Source organism: Uranotaenia lowii, chromosome 2, assembly GCF_029784155.1.
Source record: "Uranotaenia lowii strain MFRU-FL chromosome 2, ASM2978415v1, whole genome shotgun sequence".
NCBI classification, from domain to species: Eukaryota; Metazoa; Arthropoda; class Insecta; order Diptera; family Culicidae; genus Uranotaenia; species Uranotaenia lowii.
This window is the reverse complement of record NC_073692.1, coordinates 71918847-71934906: the sequence shown is the minus strand read 5'-3', so window position 1 is coordinate 71934906 and position 16060 is coordinate 71918847. Positions and strand designations below refer to the sequence as shown.

At 44.3% G+C, this 16060-nt stretch overlaps 3 protein-coding genes across 4 annotated transcripts in view; 2 read left to right on the top strand and 1 right to left on the bottom strand.

Moving 5' to 3' along the window:
* Window positions 1-1473: 1473 nt before the first annotated feature.
* Window positions 1474-8025, bottom strand: LOC129741555 (uncharacterized). Its single transcript, XM_055733297.1, has one exon. The coding sequence runs from the start codon at window positions 8023-8025 to the stop codon at window positions 1474-1476; it is 6552 nt and encodes a 2183-aa protein (XP_055589272.1).
* Window positions 8026-8226: 201 nt separating this feature from the next.
* LOC129741554 (uncharacterized) overlaps window positions 8227-16060 on the top strand; it is a 29715-nt gene continuing 21881 nt past the window's right edge. Inside the window, exons 1-4 of the mRNA XM_055733296.1 lie at window positions 8227-8243; window positions 8731-9702; window positions 9803-9975; window positions 10182-10259. Of these exons, the coding sequence (XP_055589271.1) occupies window positions 8227-8243; window positions 8731-9702; window positions 9803-9975; window positions 10182-10259 (1240 nt within the window). The remainder of the gene's footprint in view (window positions 8244-8730; window positions 9703-9802; window positions 9976-10181; window positions 10260-16060) is intronic.
* LOC129748952 (uncharacterized) lies at window positions 14516-15588 on the top strand. Of its 2 annotated transcripts, XR_008737880.1 has the most exons (3): window positions 14516-15159; window positions 15285-15432; window positions 15549-15588. XR_008737880.1 is itself a non-coding variant. In XM_055743770.1 (2 exons), exons 1-2 carry the CDS (start codon window positions 14551-14553, stop codon window positions 15549-15551), a joined length of 885 nt encoding a protein of 294 aa, XP_055599745.1. In that variant the 5' UTR covers window positions 14516-14550; the 3' UTR covers window positions 15552-15588. The 2 variants fall into 2 exon arrangements, 1 of the variants encoding a protein (XP_055599745.1); XM_055743770.1 differs by having other exon boundaries at window positions 14516-15432.

Sequence of the window (16060 nt, the reverse complement as noted above, 5' to 3'; positions counted from 1 at the left end):
TTATATCATTTAAAGTTGGGATTTCGCTAGACGCCAAGCAACAAGCGCTAGATCCTGAATCGTGGCCAAAGGGAATGTACTTCCGTGAGTTTACGGATTATAATTCCAGACAATTTCGTGGCCCTCAATAGTGACCAATTTCAACCACCTTATTATTGGACATCGGGACGCAACAACCATGCCAGTTCGGAAGTTCTCTTCTCTGACCACCAACGACCGTTCGTTCCTGCCGCAAGTCGTCCCGTTTATCGGTCAGGTGGTTCAGGGGGAGACTTCCAACTGCCATGCCATGGCAAGTATTCTGCTGTTTATTGTTTTTCCCCGAGTCACACACCTCTGCCTTCCAGCCCCGCATCATGTGCCTCAACTCAGCCTCATTTTACCCGTTATGTTGCACATTTCACCACGGATGTCAACTCTTTGCCACTACCTGCTGCTAACGATGCTTTGAACACAGAAACCAATCTGTCGAATCTCTTCTGGATGTCGGGACGCACCAATCAAAGCAATTTGGAAGTTCTTTTTCCTGACCACCAACGACCGCCCGTTCCTGCTCCAAGTCGTCCCGTGCATCGGTCAGGTGGGTCAGGGGGAGACTTCCAATTGCCTAATTATGGCAAGTATCCGTTGGATTTTAACATTTTACTCAGTCATGCAGCTCTTGTGCCTGATGATGTTCTCTTTTCCAGCGTACATCGCACACAGACATCCGGATCGAAATCTTTCGATTCCATATCTTTTTACTACCAGAATGTCGGTGGTATAAATTCCTGCTTGTCTGACTACCTTCTCGCTACCTCATGTTCCTGCTATGACGTCATCGCCTTTACGGAAACATGGCTGAACGACTGCACACTATCTGGCCAGATATTCGGCCCTGATTGTTGTGGTTCGGAATGAAAAAACTATCTCGACAGCAGTACTGTTTGCACGCTTCAAAGCTATAAATACAGGATTTTATTAGTGACTGATGTGAGGTTTTCAATAGACATATTTCAACCTACATTTTGGTTTTTCCTATCGTTCTTTGAACCAATCCCGAACCAAGGCCGTTAGCATAAGCTATGATCACCTCTGTTGAGTAGGTTTGCATTAATATCTATGTTACACCAAATTTGCTTGTACTCACTATTTTGATATGTTGTGAACTACTGGTTCTGCAGATACAGCTCAAACTCCCGAAATACAGTACAAAAGGTTCGTTGCAACACGTCTAATCTAGACCTATGGAATCATGATTGGGTTAACTCTCCTGCTCTATTTCCTAAATATTGTTCAATCAATGATCCTTACCGAATCGGCTATAATACTAATTGCACCTCTAATCCAACTTTACTGCAACGTCTTCACTAGTGCTTGAAATGATTTAACTGGGAAAATCAACTAACTACTTTTATCAAAGCTCAACTCAATTCTTGCAAGTCATACCACCATGCGGACAGCGACCAATGTTTGTAAATATATGCTGGGATGTCATTTCAGGGAGCTACTGGGACTCACACCACTCACGTCGTCTAACCCAGGGGTATTTCCATCATTCCCCCACCCGTGTAGTTCCGGAGGATCCTGCTTACATCCTGGCACCCTAATCGGAGGTGCTGCTACGTCCAGTAGGGCTAAATTTGTTACGGATTTGGTACTCTCTCCGCTAGCTGAACGAACCACAGCTCGACGTACTTGACCATCTGGAGCCGTGATAACACTAACCACGCGTGCTCGGACCCAACCATTCCTTTTACGCTCATCGACTATTATTACCAAATCACCTGCTTTCAAAGGTTTGGTTGGTGAAAACCACTTTGTTCGCCTGGTCAACATTGGCAGGTACTCTTTAACCCACCTTATCCAAAATTTGTTCACTAGAGTTTGTGTTAGGTTCCAGCTGTCTCGCAAAACCCTATCTGCAACCATCAATGGTTTTTGAGGTTGATTTATGCCGATATTGCCATACAGCAAGAAGTGGTTTGGAGTCAGGGCTTCCGATTCAGCCGCATCTAGAGGTACATATGTCAGAGGCCTGGAGTTCACGATTGATTCTGCTTCTAGTACCACTGTTTCAAAAACTTCGTCGCTAGGATGTTGTGGATGATCGGCTACAGCATCCATGGCTGTCTTCACTGACCTTACCAGTCGTTCCCACGGTCCTCCCATGTGAGGGGTGGCAGGAGGGTTGAAGTACCATCGTGTTTGTGCATTAGTAAATACGCTGGCACAACCTTCGTGCGCATTTCTTATCTGATCTTTTAGAAGATTATTGGCTCCCAGAAAGTTAGTACCATTATCAGTGTAAATGGTAGTTGGAGCGCCCCTCCGAGCGATGAATCTGCGGATTGCCATTACGCATGATTGGGTGGAAAGGCCGGTCACAATTTCCAGATGCACTGCTCTGATTGTAAGGCACGTGAAAAGTGCCACCCAACGCTTGACTAAACTACGTCCTTGTTTAACCATCTGCGGACCGAAATAATCTATGCCAGTATGCGTAAAGGGTTTAATGAATGGCGTGAGGCGAACTGCTGGCAAGGGTGCCATAATTGGAGGTTTAGGCACAGCTTTTTTTATTCTACACATCTGACATTCTTTACCGACGCGTCTAACCAATGCTCGCAAATGAGGGATCTGGAACCGTTGTCGTAACTCATTAACAACCGTTTCATTATTCCCATGTAAAAAACGACGATGGTAGGAATGCACTAGGAGATACGTTACACGATGTTCTTTAGGTAAAAACACTGGATATTTGGTTTCGTAGGCTGTTGTCGGAGCTGCTACAATCCGACTGTTCATGCGCATTACACGGTTTTCGTCCATAAATGGTGTCATCTGGTATAACGAACTTCTTTTATTTATAGTTACCTTTTCTTCTACGGAATCTTCCGATTGTTGTAGCAAAATTTCAAATTCTTCGGGATAAGCTTCCATTTGGACTTGTCGCCATAGGAAGTTTTCAGCACTTTCGATTTCTTCGGCTTCGATGACTCTTGCTTCAAGAGCCTTAGCGTTTCCTCTGAACCAGGAAACCAATCTGAGAAAATATGCGACAGCTCTCAACAATCGGTTAAACTGGGAATACCGAGAATAATCAATCGGTGGTTGAAAAACGTGAATATGGTGAACAAATATCGTTCGCATTTCCTCTGCAGGGCTGCTCGTTGGTTGAAATTTTGTAGGCCATTCGTTTTCAGGGTTTCTTAAAAAGTCGGGCCCAGTGAACCATCGACTTTGAGGATCGAAACTAGGTTCCGTTTTCCATTTGGTGGCTTCATCTGCAACATTCAATTTCGTCGGCACATATCTCCATTCATTGATTGAAGTTGTACGAAGAATCTCTCCCACTCTACACGACACAAACTGGTGGTATCGCCGACTGTCCGATCGTAGCCATGACAACACTGTAGTCGAGTCAGACCAAATATATCTTCGGGTTACTGGAAGTGTGAGAGCGTTCGTAATCCTTTGAATAAGACGACTACCTTCTACGGCCGCCTGTAGCTCGAGACGCGGTATAGAAAGTGGTTTCAATGGAGCCACTTTTGTTTTCGCTGCTATGATTGCGCATTTCGGAACTCCTTCATCAATTATACGCGCATACACAACGCCGGAATACGCTGCTTCACTCGCATCTACAAAGGTGTGGAGTTGTAAGGTATTTAAGGATGCTGGATTCGAATATTTGAAAAGACATCGAGGAACATTCACTTGATTCAGTTGCTTCAACTTTTCACTCCACTGGAGCCAGGTTTCCTGTAGCTCTGCTGGTATGCACTCATCCCAATCGCAGCCGTATTTCCAGATCTCTTGCATCAGGATTTTGCCGTGAATAACGAAATGGGCGATTAAACCCAATGGATCAAACACAGACATGATGATTTTCAACACTTGCCGTTTAGTTGGAGGTTCCTTGATGTCCATTTGTCGTAGTGCTTCTATTTGTAAAGCATCAAAGGTGAACACATCCTCCTGGGGATTCCATATCATACCTAACACTCGTTCGGGTTTTTCTACAGTGTTCAGTCCTGTTTCGAGATAGAGCGCTTTCCGTTGCATGTCTCTGACCTCGCCCAATTGGTCAAGAACCTCGTTTGAATTTGAAGCGAAGTTACGAATTTCGAATCCTCCTTTTGAATGGACTAGTCTCACTTGGTTGACTAATTCCACAGCTTCATCAGCGGTATCCACGCTTTTAAGGTAGTCATCCATGTAGTGGTCTTTTATTATATCTTCCGCGGCAAGAGGAAACTCACTAGCGTGTTCCATAGCATTCCGGTTCTTCACATATTGAGCTATGCATGGAGAGCATGTTGCCCCAAACGTGGCAACGTCCATTACGTAGACTTGTGGTGGTTGTTGTTGGTCTTCACGAAATAGGAAACGTTGATATTGTTTATCGGAATCGCGTATCCTGATTTGGTGAAACATCTCCTTGATGTCACCTGTGATGGCGATGCTTCTCTGTCTAAATCTGGTAAGAACATCCGGTAGAGAGGTTAAGAGATCAGGACCTGTGAGCAAAGCATCATTGAAAGACACGCCCTGAACTCGCGCTGCAGCATCCCATATTAAACGAACTTTCTGGGGTTTTTTCGGGTTCTGGACTACCCCTAGTGGAAGGTACCAGGTTTTTTCAGGATCTGCTCCCTGCAGTTCTTCTACCGAGGCTCGATGAGCGTAACCTTTCTCTAGATATTGGTTTATCTGCTCTCGTACTTTAAGATCTAGAAAGGGATCTCTAGCTAAACGACGTTCTAGTGCCTGCAATCTACGTTCGGCCATAGGGAAGCTGTTTGGAAAACGCGGCTCTGAGTTTTTGAATAACAGACCCGTTTCAAACCTTCCGTTGACACGTCGAGTGGTTTTTTCTAAAATGGACAAAGCTTTTTTGTCACTCTCCGATATTAAAGCTTCCGCTTTAGGCTCCTCTAATTTGAGCAATTGTTTGATCAACTGGTGCAGCTCATGATTACATTTCTCCGGATGACAGTGCACGTTGAGGGTTTCTACCGATTGAACACCGTTCATTTGTCTACCGAAAACACACCAACCTAGACGGGTCTTGACTGCGATGGGGTCATTGGAACAGCCTTCTCGGGTTTTAAGTGATGTTAACAGTGTGGCATGCTCTATACCTATAATCATACTTGGTGTAACGTCTGAATAACTATGAATGGGCAGGCCTCTTAAATGCGGATACGTCTTTTTCATAAATTCATAGTCGAGAGTCTGCGAAGGGAGCATAAGATTCGCTACTGTGCGGACATTGTTTAATTTGAATTTGTTCTTCTTTCCCAGACCGGATGCTGTCACTGAAATTCTTTGTGAACTTTTTTCCTCTCGCGATACATTACTCGTCCAACTCAACCATAGTGATTCACGTTCTCCTTTAACTCCGAGCTCGGTTGCCACGCTTGTTTCAAGTAACGTAGAAGATGAACCGTCATCCAGGAAGGCAATTATCTCAACTGACTTGCCATTCGCTTGTAATACGATGGGAAGATAGCGATAAAGTGAATATGATTTCCTCGAATGGTGATGGGCAACGTTGACATGTGGAGAAAAATTAGGGCTAGTCGATGTTGATGAGTGTAGTAAGGCATGATGACGAATTCGACAACCATCAATGCCACATTCATTCGTAGATCGACACGGCCATTTTCTATGAGGAACAAGACACGTGCGGCATAGGTTTTTCTCCTTAACTGCCTTCAACCTTGCATCTGTATCCAACCTTTGGAAAGCTTCACAAGTCGCAATAACGTGATTTGGATAGCCGCAGAACACACAATACTTCTTTGGAGTTTCCGATGATGTATCCCGAGCATTCATCCCATCTTCGGTGAGTGTGTGTGTATACAATGTTTGTCTATCTTTTCCCACTTTCTTAGAACTTTCGTGTTTAGGTACTAAACGTGGCATAATCACGTCAGTCGCTGTGTCTGCCAATTCGTTCGTGAAAATGGAGAAAACTTCCAGGTTGACGGTAGTGTACTGGCGCTTAAATCGAGACCAATCCATTTGCGTTTTTATCGGCAGTTTTGCAATAAGTTCCTGCAGTAAAGTGGGATTGCTAAGGTGATCCAATAGATTAGCTGTGATCATATGATCAACACTATTTCGAACAGCTAGGCCAAAATTTATTATGGATTGCAGGTTATCCTCTTTAGGTGGAGCAATCCTTCGGAGATCGTTTAAAAGTGCGTGAATAAGAATGTCTGGTCTTCCAAATTGTCGTTTCAAAATATCTATCACAAGAGGTACGGACTCTGGAATCATGAGTCTACTTCTAACAGCTTCAAAGGCTGGTCCTCGCAAGCATCGCTGTAATCTCGACAAATTCTCCTCATCTGAAAACCCGCAGCTTTTAGTACTATTTTGGAAGGTTCCATAAAAAAGTGGCCAGTCTTGAGGATCACCGTCGAAGTGGGGAAGCTCACGTGATATAACCTGCCGTGCTGCTAGTTGAGCAGCGGATGGCATTTTATATTGGTTTAGATCATCTCTCAAGTCCTTTCTCGCAATTGGAGAAGAGATCTGTTGTGCCAATGGCTGATGAACGTTTTCCTTAGAAGGATCACCCAAACTAGCAGAAATATTACCGACATGATTAATGGCTAATGGTTCTTGATTTCTCTGAACAGTCGTCAGTTGACCCAAAGAAACTACCACGGGAGAAATGTCCTGATTCAGATCAGACCTGTGCAGTGGCTGCGAAGTAGGGTTGGTACAAAAACCGTAAGTAGAGTTCGGCTGAATACCAGCGGCAAACGGTACGGCGTAATCAATGGTTGAATTATTTCGAGAACTATAGATCGGTACACAGTTCGATGACGAAACGGCAAGTGGTTCAATGTTACCACTGTTTAAAGTGGGTTCGACTCCGGTCGACACATAGGGTCCAGCTGTAGTCGCGGATGGAATGGATCCCCTACAGACGGCGGTCATAATATTTGCTTCAGCTCTTATTGCAGCCAAACGCGGTGGCAGAGGTCTTGGTGTACTCCTAATAATTGTCTTGACAGCCAAATCGTTCCGAAATTGATTTTCTCGCTCGTTGTTGATCATTTGGAGCACCGTAGTAGGTGAAATTTCCGTCGACGACCAACGGATCGCGGGTGGAAGATACGTCCCCTGACTGACAATCGGATAATTTTCTATGGGTCTATGGTTGCTGGTCGTACGAGCAAGGACTTGGCCGTAATTAAGATGTGGATATACATTCTCGACAGGCTGGTGGAACGAAGCTTGAATGCTATTTGGAATCATCGATGGAATTGTGAAGCTGCCATGAGGGGTGGACGAAGAGGTGGGTATGGTTACATTGTGCGAGTTACCTTCGGCTGATGAATGGGCTGGCACATTTGGGGCTTCGTTGTACAGAGCGGATGTCACTATGGCCGGGGCATTGCTACTGGGAAGCTGCAGTGGTAACTCCCACACGGCTGGCGCATTTTGCCTGACATTTCCGGTGGTTCCACTTACTAGCCATTCCGAGACTTTCTCCCCACTACAGCTGCTGACACTGCTACCTGCTTCACTTGCTTCCTTTAATGCCTCATACTTTTTCCGAATGTATTCCTCTTCAATATCATATCGCTTTCTCCGCAACTCTTTTTCTTCTTCCGCCTTTTTCTTTCTTGCTGCTTCATCTTCTTCCGCCTTTTTCTTTCTTGCTGCTTCATCTTCTTCCGCCTTTTTCTTCTTTGCAGCTTCCTCTTCAGCTAGCGCACGCATTTTTAAATCGTGCTGCTCTTTCAGCATCATTATCTCATGTTCAGCCCGCGATCTACGCGAAGCATTTGATCGACGACTTCCCGATGTTCGTGAGCGTGCACTTTCGAGTGCCGGTGTTGGTTTGCATACCGGACATTTCCAAGTGCGGTCTGGATTCGCTATGGAATCGGATACACCTGCACATTCGTAGTGCGCCCAGTTCGCACACAAATCGCATCCGACCATGCGATCTGTGTCAGGTTGATCGCAAAAGACGCAATTGGATTCCGTGTTATTCGCCGGCGCTGCAGATGCCATTATCAAAATCTTTGAAGATTGTTGTGGTTCGGAATGAAAAAACTATCTCGACAGCAGTACTGTTTGCACGCTTCAAAGCTATAAATACAGGATTTTATTAGTGACTGATGTGAGGTTTTCAATAGACATATTTCAACCTACATTTTGGTTTTTCCTATCGTTCTTTGAACCAATCCCGAACCAAGGCCGTTAGCATAAGCTATGATCACCTCTGTTGAGTAGGTTTGCATTAATATCTATGTTACACCAAATTTGCTTGTACTCACTATTTTGATATGTTGTGAACTACTGGTTCTGCAGATACAGCTCAAACTCCCGAAATACAGTACAAAAGGTTCGTTGCAACACGTCTAATCTAGACCTATGGAATCATGATTGGGTTAACTCTCCTGCTCTATTTCCTAAATATTGTTCAATCAATGATCCTTACCGAATCGGCTATAATACTAATTGCACCTCTAATCCAACTTTACTGCAACGTCTTCACTAGTGCTTGAAATGATTTAACTGGGAAAATCAACTAACTACTTTTATCAAAGCTCAACTCAATTCTTGCAAGTCATACCACCATGCGGACAGCGACCAATGTTTGTAAATATATGCTGGGATGTCATTTCAGGGAGCTACTGGGACTCACACCACTCACGTCGTCTAACCCAGGGGTATTTCCATCACTGATTATTCAGTGTTTCGCTGCGACCGTAGTGCCCATAACAGCAAAAAGTCTAGTGGAGGCGGAGTGCTAATTGCCGTCAAGTCGAATCTCTCAGCGCAGCTCATCGACGATAATTCCTGGTGCGACCTGGAACTTGTGTGGACTCGCATCGATCTTGGAGATCGGAAACTGTACGTTTGCGTACTGTATTTGCCGCCCGACCGCTCTAGAGATGTTGCCCTAGCTGAGTCGTTTTCACGCTGCATCTCAAAAGTAAGCTCTTCTTGCGCCCCGGAGGATGACATACTCGTCATAGGCGATTTTAATATGCCCGGTTTGAAGTGGTGCTCCAACCATGGTAGCTTTCTGTACCCGGATCCTGCTCGTTCTACCTTTTCGACTCCTTCGAACATCATATTAGACTACCTGAGTACAGCGACCTTGCGTCAGATCAACAGCGTGGTGAACGAAAACGGTCGTATGCTGGACCTTTGCTTTGCCAACGATGGGTCTCGTATACCGACCATTGAATTAGCTCCTGCACCGCTCGTTAAAGCAGTTCCACATCATCCTGCTCTATCGGCCTCACTTGAAGTAACTAAGTTGAACGCTCGTGTTGTAAATTTACCAGCTTTTCACCTCGACTATAAGAAAGCGAACTTCGATGACATTTCTCGCATCTTGGCCACCATCGACTGGGCATCGGAGCTCGATTTATCGGATCCTAACTCTGCTGCAGAAACCTTCTCGCATATCCTGAACTATATAATTGATCGTCATGTGCCTAAACGTACTATCAGAGAAAATCTACGAACTCCCTGGGTTACGACTGAATTGCGACGACTGAAAACGGAAATAGATGTGCGCTTCGAAATTATAACGAACAAAAATCTCCTTACACCAAGTATATATATCGGAAGCTTAATTCGGCTTATAAAAAAGCCAGCAAACGTTGTTACCAGAACTACCTTCGCCGAGTACAACGTAACCTCAAATCCTGCCCAAAATCATTTTGGAAACACGTGAATAGTCAGCGGAAAGAACCTTGTATTCGCTCGGCGAACTCTGATCGTGAAATTTGCGATCTTTTTGCCCAAAAATTTTCAAATATCTTCACAACAGCTTCCACATTCGTATCGCATCACTCGGAGAATTCAGTCGCGTTTTCAAGTGTCCCGATCTTCGCGAACTGCTGAAAGTGAGTGTGATCCCGTCCAGTGAATCCGGGTATTTGTGCCGTTCGGACGGTAACAACGGTGTTTTGTGCCACGACAATAGTTTCCTGCCAAAGGCTGGTTAATTTGATTGGCCCCAGCTCGCAGAAGGGCCGATCGATCGCCACGAGGTCCGCCGCCATTGTTTGGCGAACCATCATAATCAATCATCATCATCATCCATCATCATCATCGAGGCCGAGTCGAGACGAGGAGGCCATCTTCAACCAACGAGGAAGGGCCAACGCTCGTTTGGTTGGGTTCTTCGGTTATCGTCATCCTTGAAGACCAACGGAGAACCACGTGGTTGGAGCAGTCTATATACACTGTAAAAAATATAGTTCCAAAAAGTGCTAAAATAATTTGTAAGTTCTTTTTTATTTCTTTTTTCACTTTTTCTTTTTCTATCATATTTCCCTTTATATATATTTCGATAATTTTGTGCTTCGCTTATATTTTCAACACGGAGGGCATTCGTTTTCCCGTTGAAAAATATGAGCGAAGGCGGGGGGTTATACCCTCCAACTGAGGATGATGCGAATATCACCTATGAAGATGAGGAGCATCTGGAGGAATCAGCTGATGCTGACCCTTCAGATGCAAATCGTTCTCGGATGGATGGCAATGTCGGATCATCCCCAGTGGAGAGTAGAGTCACCCGGCTCCGAAAATATGCTGAAGGCTCATCTTCCTCTGGGCCATGGGTGGTTTTCATCCGGCCCAAAAAGAACGGTAAACCTCTGAATGTGGTACAGATCACCAAAGATCTGGCGAGGTGGACCTCGGTAACCAGCGTTACAAAATTACGTGCGAACAAGCTGCGCGTTGTTGTGGCTAACTCGAAAGCTGCAAACGAGATTGTGGCTAGCAATTTTCTAATTCTAGAGTATCACGTTTACATCCCGTCTCGAGACGTAGAGATTGAGGGCGTGATCACAGAAATGAGTCTGGATGCGAAGTACGTTAAATCCAACGGCGTTGGTAAGTTCAAGAGCCTCGATTCGACTTCGGTCGAAATCGTGGGTTGCCGTCAACTCAATACTGCCAACGTCGTAAATGGAGTTACAAAGTACTCGCCTTCAGCTTCATTTCGTGTGACCTTCGCGGGTACCGCCCTCCCTCACTACGTCTTGATTGACGGATTTTTAAGGCTTCCTGTGCGACTCTTCGTGCCTCGACCCATGCATTGTAAAAATTGCATCAAGTTGGGGCACACAGCGTCGCACTGTTGCAATAAGCCACGCTGTCCCCAATGCGGAGAGAATCATGGGGCTGGAGCATGCTCAGCAATAGAGCAGAAATGTGTTTATTGCGGGGGCTCACCCCATGAAATCTCTTCGTGCGAGGCATTCAAGAGTTGCTGGGATAAACAGAAGCGCTCTTTAAAGGAACGATCGAGACGTTCTTATGCCTCTATCTTAAAGAGCGCTTCTCCACTGGCCCAACCTCATTCAAGTAACATCTTTTCTGTGTTGCCAGTTGACAACGAAGAAACAACGGATGAGGAAAACCCTTTTGTTTTCGTTGCGAACTCCCGGAAACGTGCTAAAACAACTCCCAAGACACCCAAAATACCCAAGAAAATCCCTACAATGAGCCCTCCAATCAGTGTCCCTAAAAAGCCGAATGCTGCAGAACAACAAAAACAAAATCCTCCTGGATTCCGTACGATTTTTTCACCACAGAATGATGCAACACCAGCAGGGACCTCAAAGGCCCCTTTGACGAATGCAGTTTTTTCAGAATCAACTTCCCAGCCAGGATTGTTTAAGTTGACTGACATTCTGAATGGAATTTTTTCGTTTTTCAACGTTTCTGAATCCATCAAAAGCATTGTAACAACAATGCTTCCTGTAGTAAAGACATTTTTGAAGCAATTGATGCAAACTTGGCCCCTCATTTCAATGTTTATCTCTCTCGATGGCTAATTTACGCCCAGAGGTCGGGGATATCACTGTTATACAGTGGAATTGTCGTAGTTTAGTTCCTAAACTGGATCCGTTCAAATTTCTTCTTCATGAAACTAGTTGCGATATTTTTGCCCTTTCAGAAACATGGCTTTCTTCTCAATCAAACATCTCATTCCACGATTTTAACATTATCCGTTTGGATCGCAACGATTCTTATGGAGGGGTGCTTTTGGGGATCAATAAGCGCCACTCCTTTTACAGAATCCACCTCCCTTTATCAGGAGGAATTGAAGCTGTTGCATGTCATATAACTATAAGAGGTAAGGACTTATGCGTTGTCAGTTTGTACTGGCCTCATAGAGTTGCAGTGGATCGAAATCACCTAGAGGACCTGTGCTCAGTGCTTCCTGAGCCAAGGTTGATCCTGGGTGACTTCAATTCACATGGAACTGTCTGGGGAGAACAAACTGACGATTGTCGTTCTACTCTTATTTATGACATTTGTGACAGTTTCAATTTAACAATTTTGAACACGGGTGAAAGAACACGGGTACCTAAACCCCCTGCAAGACCAAGTGCAATTGACCTCTCACTCTGCTCAAATTCACTATCATTGGATTGCCAGTGGAAGGTAATCCCTGATCCCAATGGTAGTGATCACTTGCCAATCAAAATTACAATCACCAATGGGGCCAGCACTTCAAATTCAACAAATATGGCATATGACCTTACAAGACACATCGATTGGAAAAAGTACTCGGACGAAATAACAGATGCCATTAATTCTATGAATGTTTTACCTCCTTTGGAGGAGTATCACTTTCTTTCACGTTTGATCCATGAAAGTGCACTTTGCGCTCAAAAAAAACCCATCCCAGATTCATCTGTTCTTCGAAGGCCCCCAAATCCATGGTGGGACCAGCAGTGTTCCAAGCTTTATAAGGACAAATCAAAAGCATTCAAAGATTTTCGAAAACATGGAACCCTCGTCCTTTTTGAATCATATGTTTCCCTTGAAAATCAGTTCAAAAAATTGATCAAAGGGAAGAAAAAGGCGTATTGGAGGAATTTTGTGGGTGGTTTATCACGGGAAACATCCTTGAGTACCTTATGGAAAGTGGCACGAAGCATGCGCAATCGATCATCTACAAATGAAAGTGAAGAAAACACACATAGATGGATATTAAACTTTGCACGGAAAGTCTGCCCAGATTCTACACCTGTACAAAAAATAATCCGGAACGTGCCTCCTGATAGGTGTGGTCTGGATTCCAGCTTTTCGATGGTCGAATTTTCACTTGCCCTCCTCTCTTGCAACAATTCAGCTCCGGGAATTGATAAAATCAAATTTAACTTGTTGAAAAACCTTCCGGACGCCGCCAAGTTTCGCTTGTTAAATTCATTTAATCAATTCTTGGAGAACAACATTGTTCCTCAAGAGTGGAGAGAAGTGAGAGTTATCGCTATCCAAAAGCCCGGAAAACCAGCGTCCGATGCGAATTCGTACCGTCCAATAGCGATGTTGTCTTGTATACGCAAGTTGATGGAGAAAATGATTTTGTTTCGTTTGGATAAATGGGTAGAAGCAAATGGTCTCCTTTCAGATACTCAATTTGGGTTCCGAAGGGGCAAAGGGACAAACGATTGTCTTGCTTTGCTGTCTTCAGAGATACAAATGGCGTACGCAAAACGTGAGCAAATGGCTTCAGTGTTTCTAGACATAAAGGGAGCTTTTGATGCAGTTTCAATAGAGGTGTTGTCAGACAAATTGCACTCCCGGGGTCTGCCTCCTCTATTGAACAACATCTTATACAGCTTGCTTTGTGAGAAACATCTGAACTTTGCTCACGGAGATATTGCAATTAGAAGAACCTCCTACACGGGCCTCCCACAGGGTTCATGTTTGAGTCCACTTTTGTACAACTTTTACGTAAATGACATCGACAGTTGTCTCTCTGAAGGCTGCACTCTAAGACAACTTGCAGATGACGGCGTGGTGTCTGTCACAGGTTCTACTGAGTCTCATCTGCTCAGACCTTTACAAGATACTTTAAACAGATTGTCATCCTGGGCTTTGGGGCTTGGGATTGAGTTTTCTCCTCAGAAAACGGAGATGGTTGTTTTCTCTAAGAAACGTAGACCTGCTCAACCTAAGCTTCAACTTCTAGGCCGAACGATCACTCAATCGAGGTGTTTTAAGTATCTTGGGGTTTGGTTTGATTCCAAGTGTACTTGGAGAGCACACATTGAGTATCTGAAAGGAAAATGCCAACAAAGAATGAATTTTCTCCGATCAATCACTGGCACCTGGTGGGGAGCCCATCCAGAAGATCTTTTAAAATTGTATAGAACAACTATTCTCTCAGTGATGGAATATGGTAGCTTCTGTTTCCAGTCAGCTGCCAAAACTCACCTCCTCAAACTCGAGCGTATCCAATACCGTTGTCTTCGCATCGCTTTGGGCTGTATGCCCTCAACGCACAACATGAGTCTTGAAGTTTTGGCAGGAATACTCCCTTTGAAAGATCGATTCAATCTACTATCACTTCGGTTCCTCATCAGGTGTGAGGTCATGAACCCACTGGTGATTGTAAATTTTGACAGGCTACTTGAGCAAAATTTTCAAACCAGGTTTATGTCTATATACCATGTCCTCATGTCAATGCAGGTAAACTTTTCTTCATTCTCTCCAACTCGTGTTTGTAGCCCAGACTACGATCATTCTTCTGTCCAGTTTGATTTGTCTATGCAGCAGGAAATTTGTGGAATCCCGGTCCCTCATCGCTCCCTTCTGATTCCAAGAATTTTCGAAGCTAAATATAGACACGTCGATGCTGATAAAATGTACTTTACTGATGGATCACTTATAGAGGAATCAACAGGATTTGGAGTGTTCAACGAAATATCTAGCGCCTCTTACAGCCTCGAGTCACCATGCTCTGTGTATATAGCAGAGTTAGCAGCTATTCATTGTGCTTTGGACAGTATAGCTTCAAGGCCAGTTGGGCACTACTTTATTGTAACGGATAGTCTGAGTTCTGTTCAAGCAATCCACTCAATAAAACCGGGAAAGCACTCGCCATACTTCTTCGAGAAGATACGGGATAGTTTGAGTGCTTTATCAAAACGTCGCTTTATCATCACCTTTGTTTGGGTTCCCTCTCATTGCTCGATAGAGGGTAATGAGAAGGCAGACTCTCTGGCAAAGGTGGGGGCGATGGAAGGCGACACGTACCAGCGTGAAATTGCCTTCAACGAATTTTACTTTTTAGTTCGAAGAAACTCTCTTGTCAACTGGCAGCGCAAATGGGACGAGGATGAGTTGGGTCGGTGGCTGCACTCGATTATCCCAAGGGTAAGCCTTAAACCATGGTTTAATAGATTGGACCTGAGTCGAGATTTTATTCGTATATTTTCCCGTCTCATGTCCAATCATTATTCCTTAGACGCGGTACTCTATCGTTTGAATATTGCTAGCAGCAATTTGTGTAGTTGCGGCCAAGGTTACCATGACATCGAGCATATTGTTTGGTCGTGCGAGGTCCATCTTGTCGCCAGAACGAATTTCATAGACTCCCTTCGGGCCCGAGGAAAACCACCCTATGTTCCAGTGAGAGATGTGCTGGGGGTGAGAGACTTGTACTACATGTTCGAAATATATCTTTTCCTAAAAGCTATTGATCTTCGTCTATAATTTCTTCTTATTTTCATATTTCCCTATCTATCTTCTTTTTTCTTTTAAAGTGAACTAGATATAAGCACACAATTGTTATCAAACAAAACGAGTTTGGCTCCTTAAAGCCTAAAGGTATGAGCCGTTTCAAATAAAGAATTTACAAAAAAAACAGCTTCCACATCCCCAAAGCATTTGGCTAGTGCTATCAGGAACATTTCGCCACTGGGCTTTTCATTGAACGGTATTGAAATCGGGAATGCAATCATCTCAAAGGCAGCGTCGAAGCTCAAGAATTCCTTTTCTACGGGTCCGGACGGGATACCAGCTTCGTTTATAAAAAGTTTCATGCCTGTTTTGTTGACTCCTATTCGTCTTATTTTTCAAGCTTCGCTTGACAGAGCTACCTTTCCGCTACTGTGGAAAGAAGTTTAAATGTTCCCGGTCCACAAAAAAGGTGATAGACGAGATGTCAACAACTACCGTGGAATCTCAGCCTTATGTTCGATAGCCAAATTATTCGAATTGGTGGTCCTGGTTCCCATCTCCTCGTTTTGTAAGAATTACATTTCTAATGACCAGC

What these genes read in the sequence shown, in the direction of transcription:
- LOC129741555 (XM_055733297.1), bottom strand. Translation starts at nt 8,025, where the DNA reads ATGGCATCTGCAGCGCCGGCGAATAACACGGAATCCAATTGCGTCTTT.
- LOC129748952 (XM_055743770.1), top strand. Translation starts at nt 14,551, where the DNA reads ATGCAGCAGGAAATTTGTGGAATCCCGGTCCCTCATCGCTCCCTTCTG.